At 39.7% G+C, this 21,187-nt stretch overlaps 1 protein-coding gene across 4 annotated transcripts in view; it reads left to right on the top strand.

The window, feature by feature from the left end:
* PPP2R3A (protein phosphatase 2 regulatory subunit B''alpha) overlaps positions 1 to 21,187 on the top strand; it is a 281,968-nt gene that overhangs the window by 178,612 nt on the left and 82,169 nt on the right. For all 4 annotated transcript variants that reach the window (XM_064277286.1, XM_064277285.1, XM_003419984.4 and 1 more), the window contains one exon: positions 12,152 to 12,226. In XM_064277286.1, coding sequence (XP_064133356.1) covers positions 12,152 to 12,226 — 75 coding nt within the window. The remainder of the gene's footprint in view (positions 1 to 12,151; positions 12,227 to 21,187) is intronic.

Genomic DNA, 21,187 nt, shown 5'->3' with positions numbered 1-21,187 from the left:
TTTTTTTTTTTTTAATCCATTCTACCACTCTCTGTCTCTTTATTGCTGCATTTAGTCCATTTACATTCAGCATAATTACAGATAGGTATGAGTTTAGTGCTGTCATTTTGATGTCTTTTTTAGTGTGTTGTTGACATTTTCTTTTGTCCACTTAATTTTTTGTGCTTAAGAAGTTTTTTTATATATTGTCTTTTCCTCTTTTCCGTTGTTGTTGATTTTGTTTTTGCTGAGTCTTTATGTTTTTCTTGTATTTTATTTTGATGTGTAGGATTGTTAGTTTACTTTGCAGTTACCTTAATATTTACCCCTATTTTTCTAAGTTTAAACCAAACTTTTATTTCTGTATGTGGGTTCACCTTGACTCCATCTCCATATGAAAGATATATGACTACATTTTTTAGTCCCTCTCTATTGATTTAATGTTGTTACCTTTTACATTATTACATGGCTGTTTCCCTCTTTTAAGCGTTTTTTTATCTTGATTTATTTTTGTGATTTCCGAATCTGGGTTCATATCTGGTTGCTCTGTCTTATGTTCTACTCTTGGGTTGATATCTGATGTTATTGATTTTCTAAGTACAAGACTTCCTTTAATATTTCTTGTAGTTTTGGTTTGATTTTTATGAATTCCCTAAACTTCTGGAAATGTCTTAATTTCACCTTCATATTTGAGAGACAGTTTTGCTGGATATATGATTCTTGGCTGGCAGTTTTCTTCACTCAATGCTTTATATATGTCATCCCATTGCCTACTTTCCTGCATGCTTTCTGTGAAGTAGTCTGAGCTTATTCTTATTGACTCTCCTTTGTAGGAGACTTTTCATTTATCCCTGGCCACTCTTAAAATTCTCTCTTTATGTCTGGTTTTGGCAAGTTTGATTACAATATGTCTTGTTGACTTTGTTGTGGGATATACCGTATGTGGGGTTCAGTGAGCATCTTGGATAGATACCGTCTCATCTTTCATGATATCAGGGAAGTTTTCTGCCAACAAATCTCCAACAATTCTCTCTGTATTTTCTGTTCTGTCTTCCTATTCTGGTACTCCAATCACTCGTAGGTTATTTCTCTTGATAGAGTCCCACATGATTCTTAAGGTTTCTTTATTTTTCGAAATTCTTTTGTTTGATTTTTCTTCCAGTGTATTGATGCCAAGTGTTTTATCTTCATTCTCACTAAGTCTGACCTCCATTTTCTCAGTTCTGCTCATCTGACTTTCTATTGAGTTGTCTAATTCTGAAATTTTATTGATCTTCTAATTTCCGATTGCTGTCTCTCTATGAATTCTTGCTGCAGCCTATTAAAGTTTTCATTATGAGCTTGAATAGCTTTCTTAATTTCCTCAACTGCTTTATTGGTGTGTTCCTCAGCTTTTTCTGCATTTTGCCTGATCTGTTGAAGAGTTCTGTAAATTAATCTTTTCTATTCTGCATCTGGTAATTCCAGGAAAACCTCTTCATCCAAAAGATTCCTTGATACTTTATTTTGAGAGCTTGTTGAAGCAATCATCATCTCCTTCTTTATGTGATTTGATATTGACTGTTGTCTCAGACATCTATAGGTTATCATATTCATTTATTTCGTTTTCTTACTGTGTCCTAGCTTCTTGCTTTGCTTTGTTTTGATATCTCCAAATAGGCTGCTTGAGAAAGCTAGCTTATTTGTGCCTTTGAAGCTCTAATGTCCTGTCATCACACGGCTAGAGCTTTTACCAGCTATATGAGCCTAGGAGTCCATTCACTTTTCTTGTATGGATTCTGCTTAGGTGTCCAGGCAGTCGGCCACCAAGTGTGTGGTGCAGACTCTTTCTACCCTATAGTCTTAGAGGGACGGGGTGATTTGTACAGGCACAGGTATCTGGTTGCAGCAGGCGGTCACGCTCTTAGCAAGGCAAGGGGCTGACATCCATCCTCCAAGTATCTGTGAGGAAAGGGCATCCCTGTTCACTAGAGCACACAGGTTGGTGGGTTCTGCAGCCAAACCACGGGCGCCCAATGCTTTTCATTTTAAGGACTGGGAGGCACCACTTATCTTCGGACTCCTATCGCAGGTGGCTAGGCAGTGTGGGTGGAGTCACCAGTCCTTAGGCCTGTTTTATGGGTAGGTGAGGACCCTGTTTAATAGGCATAGCAGTGTCGAACATTAAAAACCCACTGCCTCAGCACACAGCTGAGGCAGTTGAAGCCAGATCTCAGGCACATACACTCTTGGGGCCTGGCAACAAGGGCCTAAGCTGCTGAAATGGCTCCACACAGGTCCATGCAGGGGTGAAAGGCATTCAAAGTCCGTGAACATTTTTGTGCCTAGACAAGAGCCACTTCTTTCCCGAGTTTCTAGCTTAGGGAAACCAGCAGATTATCTTTCCCCCAGTTATTAATTTATTCCTTCTCAAAGGCCGGGAGAATGTCTCAAAGCATGTAGCAGGACTTATCTCAGGCCCAGGTAAATCAACAGCCACTGAAGCCGACTTGCAGGCTGGGGGCGCAGTAAATTGGACGCAGGTACTTTTGCCGAGAGCAGTGATCTTCTCTGATTCTGTAGACGTGAGTAGACTGTGCTGCTCGCTGTCTCCCCCTGAGGAAATGGCAACCTGAATGCCGCCATCCCCACCGCGGTTGCACCAGGAGATCATGCCTGAAAGGCTCCGATTCCCACTGTGTCAGGGCTGACAACTTCTCACCACTTCTGAACCATCCCTCCCTGCCCCTGCTGCTCAGTCCGATTTGCTACCTTTGGCTTTGACGTTCAGGGTTCCTAATTTGTCATATATATAATTGCTTTGCTTCTGTTTTGGTGTCTTTGTTGTAAGAGGGATCACCAGAAGTGTATGAATACTTCGCCATTATGGTGCCGATGCTCATGAGCAGATTTTTGGAAATGGATTACCAGGCCTTTCTTCCTAGTCTGGAAGCGCCACTGAAACCGGTTCATCACTATAACAACACATAAGCCTACAGTGACAGATGAGCGTTGGCTGTGCATGAGGTGCATTGGCTGGAACTCAAACCCAGGCCTGCTGCATGGAAGGCGAAAATTCTACCACTGACCCACCACTGACCCACCACTGACCCTCCCCTCTGCCCCCATGCCAAAGATCAACCTCCAGTAATACAAAAAATACAAATGCAAAAGGTAATTCATTGCAGTTTTGTTAGTAATTGCAAAATATTGAAAACTACGTAAATACCCATATATAGGAGAGTATCTATTAACCATAGTATAGTCACATAATGGAGTGCTGTGCAGCTGTTTAAAAAAAAAAAACGAGGAAGATCTGTATGAACTGATTTAAAGTAATATCCAAGATATACTATAAATTAAAAAAAAAAAAGTACAAAAGAATGTAATATGCTACTCTTCATGTAAGAAAGAAGGGGAGACAGCCAAGATGGCAAAGTAGCCAGACGCTTCCGGTGATCCCTCTTACAACAAAGACCCGAAGAAACAAGTGAAACAACTATATTTATGACAAGCTAGGAGCCCTGAACATCAAAGTCAAAGTTAAAAAATGGACTGAGCAGCAGGGGGAGGGAGAGACGGTTCAGAAGTGGAGAGGAGTTGCCAGACTTGAATCACCAAGATCCCCCAGGTACCATTCCCAGGAATGACTGCGGCGGTTTGGTAGTAGCGTTTGGCCGCAGTTTACTTAGGAAGACACAGCCAGCTGCACAACCTGCTCACACCTCAGGAACCAGAGAAGAATAGTGCACTCGGCAAAAGCTAAGTACTTAATGCATATTTTACTGTGCCACCAGCCCCCAAGCTGACTTCAGTGGCTGTCGATTTCCCTGGGCTTGAGATAGATCCTGCTGAGTTCCCTGAGCCATTGTCTTGGCCTTGGAGTAGGAATAAATTCACAATTGGGGGAAAAGATAATTTGCCAGCTCCACTAACCTGGGGAGTTGGGACAGAAGCAGCTCCTGTCCAGGCATAAAGAGTCCGTGGACTTTGAATACCTTTCCCTCCCTGCATGGACCTGTGTGGGCCTGTTTCAGGAGAATAGGCCGTTGCTGGCAGACTGCAGATGTTTTCGCTGTGTGCTAAAGAAGTGGGTGTTTGGCGTTTGACACCACTTTTTTAAACAGGGTCCTCACCTACCCACATCAGGGCCTAAGGACTGGTGGTGGCTCCACTCAGGTCACCCAGCCACCCGTGAGAGGGGTCCAAGGATAACTGGTACCTCCCAGTCCTTACAACCAAAAGCATTGTGTGCCCATGGTCCATCTTCAGAACCCACCCACCTGCACGCTCTAGGGAACAGGGACATGCTTTCCTCACAGATACTGGGGGGATAGTTGTCAGCCCCCCTGCCTTGTTCAGACCATGACCCCCTGCTGCAACCAGATACTGATACCTGCACCAATCACCCCTGCCCCTCTAAGACAGTAGGACAGAGCCTGTATCACATACTTGATGACCAACAACCTGGACACCTGAGCTAAATCCATACGAGAAAAGTGAATAGACTCCTAGGCTGATATACCTGATAACAGCTCTAGCCACCTGGTGACAGAACGTTAGAGCTTCAAAGACAAAAATAATCAAGCTAGCTCACTTAAGCAACCTATTTGGACATATCAAAACAAAAAGCAAGAAGCTAGGATACAGTAAGCAAACATAGACTAATCCAATAACTTAGAGATGGCTCAGAGACAACAGTCAGTATCAAATCACATAAAGAAGCAGACCATGTTCGCTTCAACAGGCTCTCAAAACAAAGAAATAGGGGATCTTCTTGATGAAGGTGCCTTCCTGGAATTGCCGGATGCGGAATACAAAAGATGATATACAGAACTGTTCAAGACATCAGGAGTTAGATTAGGGAGGAGATCAGGCAATATGCAGAACAAGCCAAGGAACACAAACATAAACCAGTTGAAGAAATGAAAAAGGTTATTCAAGGACATAATGAAAAACTTAATAAGCAGCAAGAATCCATAGAGAAACAGCAATCAGAAATTCAGAAGATTAACAATAAAATTATAGAATTAGACAACCAACAGAAAGTCAGAGGAGCAGAATTGAGCAAGTGGAAGGCAGAATAGGTGAGACTGAAAATAAAGCACTTGGCACCAATATATTCAAAGAAAAATCAGATAAAAGAATTTCAAAAAAGGAAGAAACCCTAAGAATCATGTGGGATTCTATCCAGAGAAATAACCTAAGAGTGATTGGAGTACCAGAACACGTTGGGATAACAGAAGATCCAGAGAGAATTGTTGAAGATTTGTTGGCAGAAAATTTCCTGATAGCATGAAAGGTGAGAAGATGTCTATCCAAAATGCACATCAAACTCCATATCAGGTAGATATTAAAAGAAAGTCACCAAAACATTATAATCAAACTTGCCAAAACCAAAGATAAAGAGAGAATTTTAAGGGCAGCTAGGGATAAAAGAAAAGTCACCTACAAAGGAGAGTCTTTAAGAATAAGCTCAGACTACATGAAAGAAACCTTGCAAGCAAGAAGGCAATGGAATGACTTATGTAAAGCATTGAAGGAAAAAAATTGCCAACCAAGAATCATATACCCAGCAAAACTGTCTCAGATACGAAGGTGAAATTAAGACATTTCCAGATACAGAAGTTTAGGGAATTTGTAAAAACCAAATCAAAACTGCAAGAAATACTAAAGGGAGCTCTTTGGTTAGAAAATCAATAATATTAGGTATCAACCCAAGACTCGAACACTGGACAGAGCAACCAGATATCAACCCAGATAGGGAAATCACAAAAATAAATCAAGATTAAAAAAACACTCAAAACCATTAAACAGCGATGTTGTTATATAAGACTACATTAAAACAAAGAGGGACTAAGAAATGTAGTCATAGATCTTTCATATGGAGAGGAAGTCAAGTCAATATAAAGAAATAAAGTTAGAAAAATAGGGGTGAATATTAAGGTTAACCACAAAGGAGACTAATAATCCCACTCATCAAAATAAAATATAGGAAAAAAATAGAGACTCAGCAGAATCAAAAACAACAATGAATAAGAGGAAAAGACAATGTATAAAGATAAGGCACTCAGCACAAAAAAATCAAGTGGGAAAAAGAAATTGTCAACAGCACACAAAAAAAGACATCAAAATGACAGCACTAAACTCATACCTGTCCATAATTATGCTGAATGTAAATGGACTGTATAGAGACAGGGAGTGGCAAAATGGATATAAAAAACATGATCCATCTACATGCTGCCTACAAGAGCCAAACACCTTAGTCTTAGAGACACAAACTAAAACTCAAAGAATGAAAAAGTATATAACAAGCAAACAACAATCAAAAAAGTGCAGGAGTGGCAATGTTAATTTTTGAGAAAATAGACAATGTTAAATCCACCACAGAGGATAAGAAGGACACTATATAATCATTAAAGGGACAATACACCAGGAGGATATAACCATATTAAATATTTATGCACCCAGTGGACAGGGCTGCAAGATACATAAAACAAACTCTAACAGCATTGAGAAGTGAGATAGACAGCTGCACAATAATAGTAGGAGACTTCAACACACCACTTTCAGTGAACAACAGGACATCCAGAAAGAAGCTCAATAAAGATACGGAAGATCTAAATGCCACAGTCAGCCAACTTCTCCTCACAGACACATATATAGAACCCTCCACCCAACAGCAGCCAAGTATACTTTATTTTCTAGTGCACATGCAACATTCTCCAGAATAGACAACATACTAGGTCATAAAGCAAGCCTTAGCAGAATCCAAAACATCACAATATTACAAAGAATCTTCCCTTACCATACGGCCAGAAAAGTAGAAATCAATACCAGAAAAAGGAGGAAAAGAAATCAAACACTTGGAAACTGAACAATACCCTGTTCAAAAACGACTGGGTTGTAGAAGACATAAAGAATGGAGTAAACAAAATCATAGAATCCAGTGAGAAAGAAAACACTTCCCTATCAGTGACTTTGGGACACAGCGAAAGCAGTGCTGAGAGGTCAATTTATATCAATAAACGCACACATACAAAAGGAATAATGGGCTAAAGTCAAAGAATTATCACAACAGCTTGAACAAATAGAGAGCAACAAAAGAAACCCTCAGGCATGAGAAGAAAACAAATAATAAAAACTGGAGCAGAATTAAATGAAATAGAAAACAGAAAAACAATTGGAAGAGTTAACAGGACCAAAAGCTGGTGCTTTTTGAAAAGATTAACAAAATCGATAAACCACTGGTCAAACGGACAAGAGAAAAACAGGAGAGGAAGCAGATAACCAGAATAAGAAATGAGACAGGCGATATCACAACAGACCCAACTGAAACTAAGAGACTCATATCAGATTACTGCAAAAAATTGTACTTTAACAAATTTGAAAACCTAGAAGAAATGGACAAGTTTCTAGAAACATGCTACCTACCTAAATTAACACAAAGAGGTAGAACAACTGAATAAACCCATAACAAAAGAAGAGATTGAAAAGGTAATTAAAAGACTCCCAACAAAAAAAAAGCCCTGGCCCTGACAGCTTCAGTGGAGAACTCTACCAAACTTTCAGAGAAGAGTTAACACCATTACCACTAAAGGTATTTCAGAGCATAGAAAAGGATGGAATATTACCAAACTGATTCTATGAAGCCAGCATATCCCTGATACCAAAACCAGGTAAAAACACCACAAAAAAAGAAAATTACAGAGCTATATCCCTCATGAACACAGATGCAAAAATCCTCAACAAAATTCTAGCCCATAGAATTCAACAATATATCAAAAAAATAATTCACCATGACCAAGTGGGATTCATACCAGGTATGCAGGGATGGTTCAACATTAGAAAAACAACCAATGTAATCCATCATATAAATAAAACAAAAGTCAGGAACCACTTAATCTTATCAATTGATGCACAAAAGGCATTTGACAAAGTTCAACACCCATTCATGATAAAAACTCTCAGCAAAATGGGAATAGAAGGAAAATTCCTCAACATAATAAACGGCACTTATACAAAGCCAACAGACAACATCATCCTAAACGGAGAGAGTCTGAAAGCATTCCCCTTGAGATTGGGAACCAGACAAGGATGCCCTTATCACCACTCTTGTTCAACATTGTGATGGAGGTCCTAAGCCAGAGCAATTAGGCTATATAAAGAAATAAAGTGGATCCAGATTGGTAAGGAAGAAGTAAAAGTATCTCTATTTGCAGATGACATGATCTTATACACAGAAAACCTTAAAGAATCCTCAAACTAATAGAAGAGTTCAGCAGAGTAACAGGACACAGGATAAGCATACAAAAATCAGTTGGATTCCTCTACACCAACAAAAAGAACATCGAAGAGGAAATCACCAAATCAATACCATTTACAGTACCCCCAAGAAGATAAAATACTTAGGAATAAATCTTAAAAGAGACATAAAAGACCTATACAAAGAAAAGTACAAGACACTACTACAAGAAACCAAAGGAGACCTACATAAATGGAAAAACATCCCTTGCTCATGTCTGTTCTAACAAAAGTGATCTATAGATACAATGCAATAACGATCAAAATTCCAGGGACATTTTTTAATGAGATGGAGAAACAAATCACCAACTTCATATGGAAGGGCAAGAGGCCTGGATAAGTAAAGCATTACTGAAAAAGAACAAAGTGGGAGGCCTCACACTACCTGATTTTTTAGAACCTATTGTATAGTAGTCAAAACAGCCTGGTACTGGTACAACAACAGATACATAGACCAATGGAACAGAATTGAGAATCCAGACATAAATCCATCCACCTAGGAGCAGGTGATACTTGACAAAGGCCCAAAGTCAGTTAAATGGGGAAAAGACAGTCTCTTTAAGAAATGGTGCTGGCATAAGTGGATATCCACCTGCAAAAAAATGAAAAGAACCGTACCTCACACCATGCACAAAAACTAACTCAAAATGGATCAAAGACCTAAATATAAAATCTAAAACAGTAAAGATCATGGAATAAAAAATAGGGACAACGCTAGGAGCCCTAATACCTGGCATAAACAGTATACAAAACATTACTAACAGTGCAGAAGAGAAACTAGTCAACTGGGAGCTCCTAAAAATCAAAACACCTATGCTCATCCAAAGACTTCACCAAAAGAGCAAAAAGACCACCTGCAGACTGGGAAAAAGTTTTTAGCTATGACATTTCCAATCAGCGTCTGATCTCTAAAATCTACATGGTACTGCAAAACTCAACTACAAAAAGACATATAACCCAACTAAAAAATGGGCAAAGGATATGAACAGGTACTTCAGTAAAGAAGACATTCAGGTAGCTAACAGATTCATGAGGAAATGCTCAGGATAATTAGCCATTAGACAAGTGCAAATCAGAGCTACAATGAGATTCCATCTCACCTCAACAAGGCTGGCATTAATCCAAAAAACACAAAATAGTAAATGTTTAGAGAGGCTGTGGAGAGACTGGAACACTTACACACAACTGGTGGGAATGTAAAATGGTACAGCCACCTTGGAAATCGACTTGGCACTTCCTTGAAAAACAGGAAATAGAACTACCATACGATCCAGTAATCCCACTGCTTCGAATATATCCTAGAGAAATAAGAGCATTTACACGAACAGATATATGCATATCCATGTTCACTGCAGCACTGTTTACAATAGCAAAAAGATGGAAGAAACCAAGGTGCCCATCAATGGATGAATGGATATATAAATTACGGTATATTTCACACAGTGGAATACTACACATCTATAAAGAACAGTGATGAATCCATGAAGCATATCATAACATGGACAAATCTGGAAGGCGTTATGCTGAGTGAAATTAAGTCAGTTGCAAAAGGACAAATATTGTATAAGACCACTATTACAAGAACTGAAGAAATAGTTTAAACAGAGGAGAACATATTCTTTGATAGTTTCGAGAGTGGGGAGGGAGGGAGAAGGGTTTTTATTAATTAGATAGTAGATAAGAGCTATTTTAAAACCCATTGCCGTCAAGTCAATTCTGACTCATAGCGAGCCTATAGGACAGAGTAGAACTGCTCCATAGAGTTTCCAAGGAGCGCCTGGCAGATTCAAACTGCTGACCCTTTGGTTAGCAGCCGTAGCACTTAGCCACCATGTCACCAGGGTTTCCAGAGCTGTTTTAGGCGAAGAGAAATAGAACACACAGTACAGGAGAGGTCAGCACAACTGGACTAAAGCAAAAGCAAAGAAGTTCCCTGAATAAACTGAATGCTTCGAAGGCCAGAGTAGCAGGGGACGGGGTATGGGGACCATGGTTTCAGGGGACATCTAAGTCAATTGGCATAATAAAATCTATTAAGAAAACATTCTGCATCCCACTTTGGAGAGTGGCATCTGTGGTCTTAAACGGCCATCTATGATGCATCAAGTGGTCTCAAGCCACCTGGAGCAAAGGAAAAATGAAGAACACCAAAGGCACAAGGTAATTATGAGCCCAAGAGACAGAATGGGTCACATAAAGCGGAGACTACATTAGCCTGAGGCCAGAAGAACTGGATGGTGCCCGGCTACAACCAATGATTGCCCTGACAGGGAACCAACAGAGAACCCCTGAGGGAGCAGGAGATCAGTGGGATGCAGACCCCAAGTTCTCGTAAAAAGACCAGACTTAATGGTCTGACTGAGACTAGGAGGACCCCGGAGGTCATGGTCCCCGGACCTTCTGTTAGCCCAAGACAGGAACCATTCCCAAAGCCAACTTTTCAGACAGGGATTGGACTGGACTATGGGATAGAAAATGATACTGGTGAAAAGTGAGCTTCATGGATCAAGTAGACACATGAAACCATGTGGTCAGCTCCGGTCTGGAGGAGAGTTGAGAGGGGGTCAGAAGCTGGCGGGATGGACAGGAAAAGAGAGAGTGGAGGGAAGGCGTATGCTGTCTCATTACGGGGAGAGAGTATATAGCAAGGTGTATATAAACTTTTGTATGAGAGACTGACTTGATTTGTAACCTTTCACTTAAAGCACAATAAAAATTTTGTTAAAAATGACTAAAAAAGGGGGATATAAGGAGATAGATATGTCTGCTCATTTGTGCAAAAGAAGCGTTGTTGCCATGGAGTGCATTTCAGTTCATTGTGGCCCCATGTATTACAGAGTAGAACTGCTCCATAATGTTTTCTTGGCTGTCATCTTAACAGAAGCAGATTGCCTGGACTTTTCTTCTGCGGTAGCGCTAGGTGGGTTTGAATTGCCAACCTTTAGCTTAGCATTCACACACAAACCTTTTCACCACCTGGGGACCTTGTAAAGGAGCCCTGATGGCTCAGTGGTGAAGCGCTCGCCTCTTAATCAAAAGATGGATAGTTCGAACCCACTAGCTGCTCCACAGGAGGAAGATGTGACACTGCTTCCATAAAGATTTACGGCCTTGGAAACCCTATGGGGCAGTTCTGCTCTGTCCTGTAGGATCACTAAGAGTCGGAATTCAATTCAATGGCAATGAGTTTGGTTTTTTAGTTTTAGGGACCTTGTCTAAAAGAAATACAGGAAGAAGGAAACAAAAACTGAAAAGAGTAGTTACCTTCAAGGGGGTGGGTGGGTAAAGGGTATACAGTAGGTTGAATGGTGGCCCCCAAAAAAGATATGTGCACGTCCTAACCCACGTAACCTATGAATATGACCTTTGGAAAAGGGGTCTTTACAGATGTAATTAAATTAAGGGTCTCAAGATGAATATCAGGTGACTCATACAATTTAACATAGACAAATTGGAGGCTGCTTGGCTACATGATTAATTTTTCAAAATTAAAAATTAAAAAAGAATAATTCTAGTTGGGGTGTGTCTGTTGTCCTTCATGTGTAAATTTCACTTAATAACCTCTATTAAGATCTGTGGGATTAATTCTTCCTGATATGTCTTGATATGTTAGAATATACACTATACGTATTTCTATGACATCTGATTCACCAATCAACAAATATAGCTAAATAAAAATTTGAATTTTTACTGAAGTATAATATACATACAGAAAAGCTCATACAGTATTAATTAAATTTTATATAGTATTAATTAAATTTTAAGTGCATTGTTCCATACTCAAAAATAACGAGTTTACTCTTCTAGCAACTTACTCTACAGGAAGAAAAAATTCTTATTCTTTGCGTGTGTGTCTTTGCTAATATAGTTTGGTTTTGATCTTTTTCAGGATGTGGTGGATACACACCCTGGCCTTACGTTCTTGAAAGATGCTCCAGAATTCCACTCCCGTTACATCACCACGGTAGGCCGAGTCTTCATTTGTCTTAATATAATTCCATAAGTTTCCTTTCAGGAAGCTTTCAGGTCATTATGTAAATGGTAACATGGACTATAATGATTATTTTAAGTGAAAGGAAGGTATAGTAAAATTGATTTGATAATGTATGTATATCTATTACCCTTTTTATATGTGCTTAGTGCTTAAGAGGCCTCTTGTATACAAAATTAATATACTCATTCTATCTGGTCATATGAGGTATACCTTGTGCTGTGAATATTGATATCCAGTTGATCTTCAGCATTTCCAAATAAGACTGAAAAGAATTTTCAACAGCTTTTCCCACAAAAAGATGTATCTCTATTACCTCAAAGTTAGAAGTGGAAATGATAGTAAGAATAGCTTTCTTGTAACCAGAAGATAAATCATGTAAGAATTTAAAATAACATAAAACAGTCCCCTATTTTGTGAGATACTTCCACTCCCTGCTTTCTCATACACAGCTTCATTGCATCAGTCACAGTCAGGGCATGAATTATGAATGAGAGCACACAGGCCTGCATTGCGCAGTGCAACCATATCATGGATTCTCTGTGCTAGATCCCACTTATCTTCAGAGGAATCCGAAAGACAAGTCCAGTACGCAGTCCAGCCTCACATGTACAGACACACTCAAGTGAGATTGCCCTCACTCCTGCTCAGAACCCTCAGCTAAGCAGGGCAGTCTTGTCTGAGTTTGACCACCTCTCCCTCTCTGCTGGCTATGAATGTGTTGGGTTCTGCTAAGTTACAGAATACTACTAGTTTTTTTGTTTTTGTTTTCCTTCTGGAGGAACTTCAATCTAAGCATTTACATTGACTCTTCTCCCAGTGTAAAACTTTTTAAGACTATCTGAGCCAGAAGGTGTCATCCCAGACTCTCAAAAGTTATTTTTGCCTATTAACCAGGATGCTATACTAAACCACCTCCACCAAAATCACCTTGGCCCAGTCTACCCTCATTGCTCACTTGCTTTACTTCTGACTGGTCTCATTGCTTCCATCCTCGTTGCCCTACAGTCTAGACTCCACAAAGCAGACAGAGTGTTCCTTTGAAACTGTAAGTCAGATCATGTCACTCCTCTGCTCAAACTCTCCAGTGATTTCCTATCTCACCTAGAATGAAAGCCAAAGAGTTCTTGCCAAGACACTCCGTAATCGCCCCTACACCGTCATAACCCTTTCTCTCTGATCGGGTCTCCTACCACTCCCCATTGCTGATTCTGCTTCAGCCACATGGCCTCCTTCTTGTTCCTGGAACAGACCAGACCTGCTCCTGCTTCGGGTACTTTGTTCTCACTCTTTCCTCTGCCTGGTATATTCTTCCTACAGATTTCTACATGGCCCACTCCTTCACTTTATCCAGGTATCTGTGTGGATACTCCCCTATTAGTGAGGCCTTCCCTGATCACGCTCTGCCTTCTTCATCTTTTTTCTCCTCTACCTCCTCCCCCATCCTCTTTATTCCTTTTTCCTACTTTATTTTTCTTCTTAGCTCTCATCACCATCTGATGTTTAATTTTTTTGTTGTTGTTTACTGTCCATTTCCATTTCTATAGTATAAACTTCATGAGAGCAGGGACTTTATATTTTTCATTGCTATACCCTTGGCACCTCAGATAGTGCCTGACATGTAATAAGCACACAGTAAATATTTATTCCCCCATGCAACTGTCAGTTTATCATACTGGGGAGTGCTTGTGTGTTGCTGTGATGGTGGAAGCTGTGCTACCACTATTCAAGTACCAGCAGGGTCACCCATGGTGGACCTGTTTCAGCTGAGCTTCCAAACTAAGACAGACTAGGAGGAAGGACCCGGCAGTCTACCTTATGAATAGCAGCAGAACATTATCTCATATAGTGTCAGAAGATGAGCCCCCCAGGTTGGAAGGCACTCAAAATACGACTGGGGAAGAGCTGCCTCCTCAAAATAGTGTTGACCTTAATGACGTGGATGGAGTCAAGCTTTCAGGACCTTCATTTGCTGACGTGGCACGACTCAAAATGAGAAGAAACAGCTGCAAACATCTATTAATAACTGGAACATGGAATGTACAAAGTATGATCTAGGAAAATCGGAAATCGTCAGAAATGAAATGGAATGTATAAACATCAATATCCTGGGCATCAGTGAGCTGAAATGGACCAGTGTTGGCCATTTTAAATCAATCGTATGGTCTGCTATGCCAGGAGTGGCAGATTGAAGAGGAATAGCATTGCATTCATCGTCAAAAAGAACATCTTAAGATGTATCCTGAAGTACAGTGCTGTCAGTGATAGGATAATATCCATATGCCTACAAGGAAGACCAGTTAATATGACTATTATTCCAATTTACGCACCAGCTACTAAGGCCAGAGATGAAGAAATTAAAGATTTTTACTAACTTCTGCAGTCTGAAATTGATCAAACATGCAATCAAGATGCATTGATAATTACTCATAATTGGAATGCAAGAGTTGGAGACAAAGAAGAAGGATTGGTAATTGGAAAATACAGTCTTGGTGATAGAAACAATGCAGAAGATGGCATGATAGAATTTTGCAAGACCAACAACTTCTTTATTGCAAATACCTTTTTTCACCAACATAAACAGCGACTATACACATGGACTTCACCAGATATAATACACAGGAATCAAATCGACTACATCTGTGGAAAGAGATCATGGAAAAGCTCAGAATCATCAGTCAGAACAAGGCCAGGGGTGGCTGTGGAACAAACCATCAATTGCTCATATGCAAGTTCAAGTGGAAAATGAAGAAGATTAGAACAAGTCTGTGAGAGCCAAAATATGACCTTGAGCATATCCCACTTGAATTTAGAGAGCATCTCAAGAATAGATTTGATACACTGAACACTACTGACCAAAGGCCAGGCAAATTGTGGAATGATATTAAGGACATCATATATGAAGAAAGCAAGAAGTCATTAAAAAGACAGGAAAGAAAGAAAAGACCAAAACAGATAGCAGAAGAGTCTCTGAAACTGCTCTTGAACCTCGAGTAGCTAAAGCAAAAGGATGAAGTAAAAGAGCTGAACAGAAGATTCCAAATGGCCGCTCGAGAAGACAAAGTAAAGTATTATAATGACATGTACAAAGACCTGGAGGTAGAAAATGAAAAGGGAAGAACACACTCAGCATTTCTCAAGCTGAAAGAACTGAAGAAAAAATTCAAGCCTCGAGTTGCAATATCGAAGGATTATACAGGGAATATATTAAACGACGCAGGAAACATCAGAAGAAGATGGAAGGAATACTCAGAGTCAGTATACTAAAAAGAATTGGTCGACATTCAACCATTTCAGGAGGTAGCATATGACCAGGAGCCGATGGTACTGAAGGAAGAACTCCAAGCTGCACTGAAGGCATTGGCAAAAAAACAAGGTTCCAGGAATTGACAATACCAATTGAGATGTTTCAACAAACGGATGCAGCACTGGAAGTGCTCAGTCGTCCATGCCAAGAAATTTGGAAGACAGCTGTCTGGCCAACCGACTGGAAGAGATCCATATTTATGCCTATTTCCAAGAAAGGTGATGCAACCAAATGTGGAAATTATCGAACAGTATCACTAATACTAAACACAAGTAAAATTTTGCTGAAGATCATTCAAAAGTGACTGCAGCAGTATATCGACAGGGAACTGCCAGAAATTCAAGCCGGATTAAGAAGAGGCAAAATGAGGGATATCATTGCAGATGTCAGGTGGATCCTGGCTGAGAGCAGAGAATACCAGAAGGATGTTCACTTATGTTTTATTGACTATGCAAAGGCATTCGACTGTGTGGATCGTAATAAATTATGGATAACACTGGGAATGGTGGGAATCCCAGAACATTTGTTTGTGCTCATGAGGAACCTGTATGTAGATCAAAAGGCAGTCATTCGAACCAAACAGGGGGATACTGCATGGCTGAAAGTCAGGAAAGGTGTGTGTCAGGGTTGTATCCTTTCATCATACCTTTTCAATCTGTATGCTGAGCAAATAATCCAAGAAGCTGGACTATATGGAGGACAATAGGGCATCAAGATTGGAGGGAGACTCATTAACAACCTGCGTTATGCAGATGACACAACCTTGCTTGCTGAAAGTGAAGAGGACTTGAAGCACTTACTAATGAAGATCAAAGACCACAGCCTTCAATATGGATTACACCTCAACATAAAGAAAACAAAAATTCTCACAACTGGAGCAATGAGCAACATCATGATAAACGTAGAAAGGATTGAAGTTGTGAAGGATTTCATTTTATTTGGATCCACAATTAACACTCATTGAAGCAGCAGTCAGGAAATCAAAAGATTCATTGCATTGGGCAAATTTGCTGCAGACGACCTCTTTAAAGTGTTGAAAAGCAAAGATGTCAACCTGAAGACTAAGGTGCGCCTGACTCAAGCCATGGTGTTTTCAGTTGCTTCACATGCATGTGAAAGCTGGACAATGAATAAGGAAGACTGAAGAAGAATTGATGCCTTTGAACTGTGGTGTCAGTGAAGAACATTGAATATACCTTGGACTGCCAAAAGAACAAACAAATCTGTCTTGGAAGTAGAACCAGAATGCTTCTTGGAAGCAAGGATGAGGAGACTAAGTCTCACATACTTTGGACCTGTTATCAGAGGGATCAGTTACTGGAGAGGGACATCATGCTTGGTAAAGTAGAGGGCCAACAAAAAATAGGAAGACCCTCAACAAGATGGATTGACACAGTGGCTGCAATAATGGGTTCAAGCATAACAACGATTGTGAGAATGGCACAGGACCGGGCAGTGTTTTGTTCTGTTCTACGTAGGGTCACTAATGAGTCGGAACTGACCCAACAGCACTTAACAACAACAAATATTTATTGAGTTATTAAGTGAAATTATACATTGTGTTGGTCATCTAGTGCTGCTATAAAAGAAATACCTCAAGTGGATGGCTTTAACAAAGAAAAATTTATTCTCTCACAGTCCACTAGGTTAGAAGTCCAAATTCAGGGTGTCAGCCCCAGAGGAAGGCTTTCTTTCTCTTTCGGCTCGGAGGAAGGTCCTTGTCCTCCATCTTCCCTTGGTCTGGGACCATCTCAGTGCAGGAACCCCACGTCCAAAGGACGTGCTCTGCTCCCAGCACTGCTTTCTTGGTGGTATGAGGTCCCCATGTCTCTCTGCTCGCTTCTCTCTTTTATATCTCAAAGAGATTGGCTTAAAACACTAATCTTGTACATCTCACCAATATAACTGCCACTAATCTGTCCTATTACATCATAGTGATAGGATTTATAACATATAGGGAAATCATATCAGAAGATAAAATGGTAGACAATCATACAAGGGAATCATGACCTAGCCCAGTTGATAGATATTTGCGGGGGGACACAGTTCAATCCTTGACAGTTATTAAGTGAAATTATTCTTGCCTAAGAATTCTACATTAGCTGTGGCTACTAATCACAAGTGGAATTATTGGGCTCTGATTGTTTACTGCTCTGTAAACTCCAGGCATTGTCAACGGCATAATTTAGAATCTTGGGAGTTGGGGAAAAAAATTTTAAAAATCAGCCTCAGAATTAATGACAGGTACTTCAGAGAAAAAGCAAAATTATTTCCTCACATGACCCTGTGGAATGTTATTTAATGCCAGTGTTATTCAGTAACAATTAGTACATTGTTATTCAGTTACTTCATTTTACAGCTGGAAGAAACCACTGACACATAGTATGATCCACATATTAGCTTATGTGTGGTACATATAAAAAAAAAGTTGTACATCTTTTATTTTCTGTTTATCACTGGATAATTATGGTACAGGAAAAGACTTCTTTTTTTTTTTTAAATAAACTATTTTGTTAGCTGTCTTTTAGGCTGGAAAGATAGAGCACCACCTATGCATACAGCAGAAAAGGATATTACTACCCAAATAAGAGATCATACCTAATGCCAGTCCATATTCTCCTTTACTCACAGAGAAGAGTTAGCAGTCAGAAACATGCCTCTTCATATTGAAGTATTCTTAACAGAACTAATGAAAATTGGAAATACCAGCAAATTTTAGCCCTTGGATACAGTCTTGCATGCTGTGAGAAGAAAATGCCAATGAATAAAAGGCTCCGCTTATCCAAACTGGCGTTTGCTGACTTTCGAAGAAAGAAATGCTCAAATAAGTTTTTTAAACAAGCGATGAGATTTAAAACATTTCTTTATGACACTGGCGCTGGCAATAAAGATACTTCTGTGGCTTGTCTGCATGGTATCCTAGTGATGTATTCATTGTCTTGATTGACCTGAGTTCATCCCTTCAGGGTGAAATGCCAGGATTTTTATTGTTGAGAGCAAGATACCAAGATTTCCTAACATAACTAAGTTGTGGTGAAGACTGCTCATCACTAAGAGCTTAACCCTTTCACTTGAAGACTTCCCTCTTGACAGAAAAAAAAATCATTATTTTTTTTTTTTATTAACTTTTATTGAGCTTCAAGTGAACGTTTACAAATCAAGTCAGACTGTCACATATAAGTTTATATACACCTTACTCCGTTCTCCCACTTGCTCTCCCCCTGAGTCAGCCCTTCCAGTCTCTCCTTTTGTGACAATTTTGCCAGCTTCCAGCTCTCTCTATCCTCCCATCCCCCCTCCAGACAGGAGATGCTAACACAGTCTCAGGTGTCCACCTGATAATCATTAGCTCACTCTTCATCAGCATCTCTCTCCTACCCACTGTCCAGTCCCTTTCATGTCTGCTGAGTTGCCTTCGGGAATGGTTCCCGTCCTGGGCCAACAGAAGGTTTGGGGACCATGACCGCTGGGATTCCTCTAGTCTCAGTCAGACCATTAAGTATGGTATTTTTGTGAGAATTTGGGGTCTGCATCCCACTGATCTCCTGCTCCCTCAGGGGTTCTCTGTTGTGCTCCCTGCCAGGGTAGTCATCGGTTGTAGCCGGGCACCATCTAGTTCTTCTGGTCTCAGGATGATGTAAGTCTCTAGTTCATGTGGCCCTTTCTGTCTCTCGATCATTAGCCATTAGAGAAATGCAAATTAAAACTACGATGAGATTCCATCTCACTCCAACAAGGCTGGCATTAATCCAAAAAACACAAAATAATAAATGTTGGAGAGGCTGCAGAGAGATTGGAACTCTTATACACTGCTGGTGGGAATGTAAAATGGTACAACCACTTTGGAAATCTATTTGGCGTTATCTTAAACAGTTAGAAATAGAACTACCATACAACCCAGAAATCCCACTCCTCGGAGTATACCCTGGAGAAATAAGAGCCTTCACACAAACAGATATATGCACACCCATGTTTATTGCAGCTCTGTTTACAATAGCAAAAAGCTGGAAGCAACCAAGGTGTCCATCAACAGATGAGTGGTTAAATAAATTGTGGTATATTCACACAATGGAATACTACGCATCGATAAAGAACAGTGAGGAATCTGTGAAACATTTCATGACATGGAGGAACCTGGAAGGCATTATGCTGAGCGAAATTAGAGGCAAAAGGACAAATATTGTATAAGACCACTATTATAAGATCTTGAGAAATAGTATAAACTGAGAAGAACACATACTTTTGTGGTTACGAGGGGGGGAGGGAGGGAGGGTGGGAGAGGATTTTTTACTGATTAATTAGTAGATAAGAACTGCTTTAGGTGAAGGGAAGGACAATACTCAATACATGGAAGGTCAGCTCAACTGGTCTGGACTGGACCAAAAGCAAAGAAGTTTCCGGGATAAACTGAATACTTCAAAGGTCAGCGGAGCAAGGGTGGGGGTTTGGGGACTATGGCTTAAGGGGACTTCTAAGTCAATTGGCAAAATAATTCCATTATGAAAACATTCTGCATCCCACTTTGAAATGTGGTGTCTAGGGTCTTAAATGCTAACAAGCGGCCATCTAAGGTGCATCAATTGGTCTCAACCCACCTGGATCAAAGGAGAAAGAAAAAATCATTATTATTGGATGACATTTTTTTTTGAAGTCCAAATTCTGTAAAAGATCACTCTCTGCCAAGCTGAAGAGCCAGGTCTGTAGCTATGTTCACGCTGTAAAGTCACATACAGTCAGAAATCTCTTCATAATTGATGTGTCTGCATTCACCCAGTTGGAAGAAACTATCTGACAGAGCCCCCAAACACTTACTTCCATTCCTCGTGACCTATAATTGTGAATTAGAGGTCTCCAATTTTAATTTAATAGATGAAGAGAAGCTGACTTACGACACAACTTGTCTATCAAGTTGACTAGAAATTGCTTAGTGAAAGATTGCCAAATTTTATTGCTCTCACTGGTAGCAAAAAGTTATTGCTATTATTGATTTTTAAATTTTGTTTAATATATTTGTGATTAATTTCTTTTTTTATTTACTTGAAAGCAGTAGACCAAAAGTTAGGGGAAAAAAAAAACCCTGTAATTAATATAGAACCAGCAGTTACATGCTCTTGCCACTAGATGGTGCCCCTACCTTAATAAACAAAAATGCTGAAATCAGTAATGTAGAAGCCAACAAAAAGTGGGGCCCCTGAATAAGGACATTTAGGCTATGAAAAAATGAAATACAAGTGCTTTTTTTTTTTGTAGTACTAGATAAGTAGATTAAAAGAGGCTAAAAATAGGAAACACCTAAAAGTCAAACTATTTACCAATTTTAATTCTGTCAAAAAGAATGAAAGAGTAAGATAAGAATAAAATAAATGAGATAAGACTCAGTAAGATAAACGCAGAAATAAAGTTTTATAATTTTAAATGTGACACAGTGCTTCCATAAGTAACAAAATGTGTAAATATATAGATAGAGTGGGAGGGAGGGAGAAAGAGGGATTTATTACTTAGAGGGCTGAATTTCTGTTAATGATGGAATAATTTGGAAAAGGATAGTGGTTAACGGTTGCACAACATGATGAATATAATTAACATCACTGAATTGTACATGTAAAAATTATTGAATTGGCAAATGT

The sequence above is a fragment of the Loxodonta africana genome, chromosome 26, assembly GCF_030014295.1.
Source record: "Loxodonta africana isolate mLoxAfr1 chromosome 26, mLoxAfr1.hap2, whole genome shotgun sequence".
Taxonomy (NCBI): Eukaryota; Metazoa; Chordata; class Mammalia; order Proboscidea; family Elephantidae; genus Loxodonta; species Loxodonta africana.
This window is presented reverse-complemented; position numbering and strand designations above follow the sequence as displayed.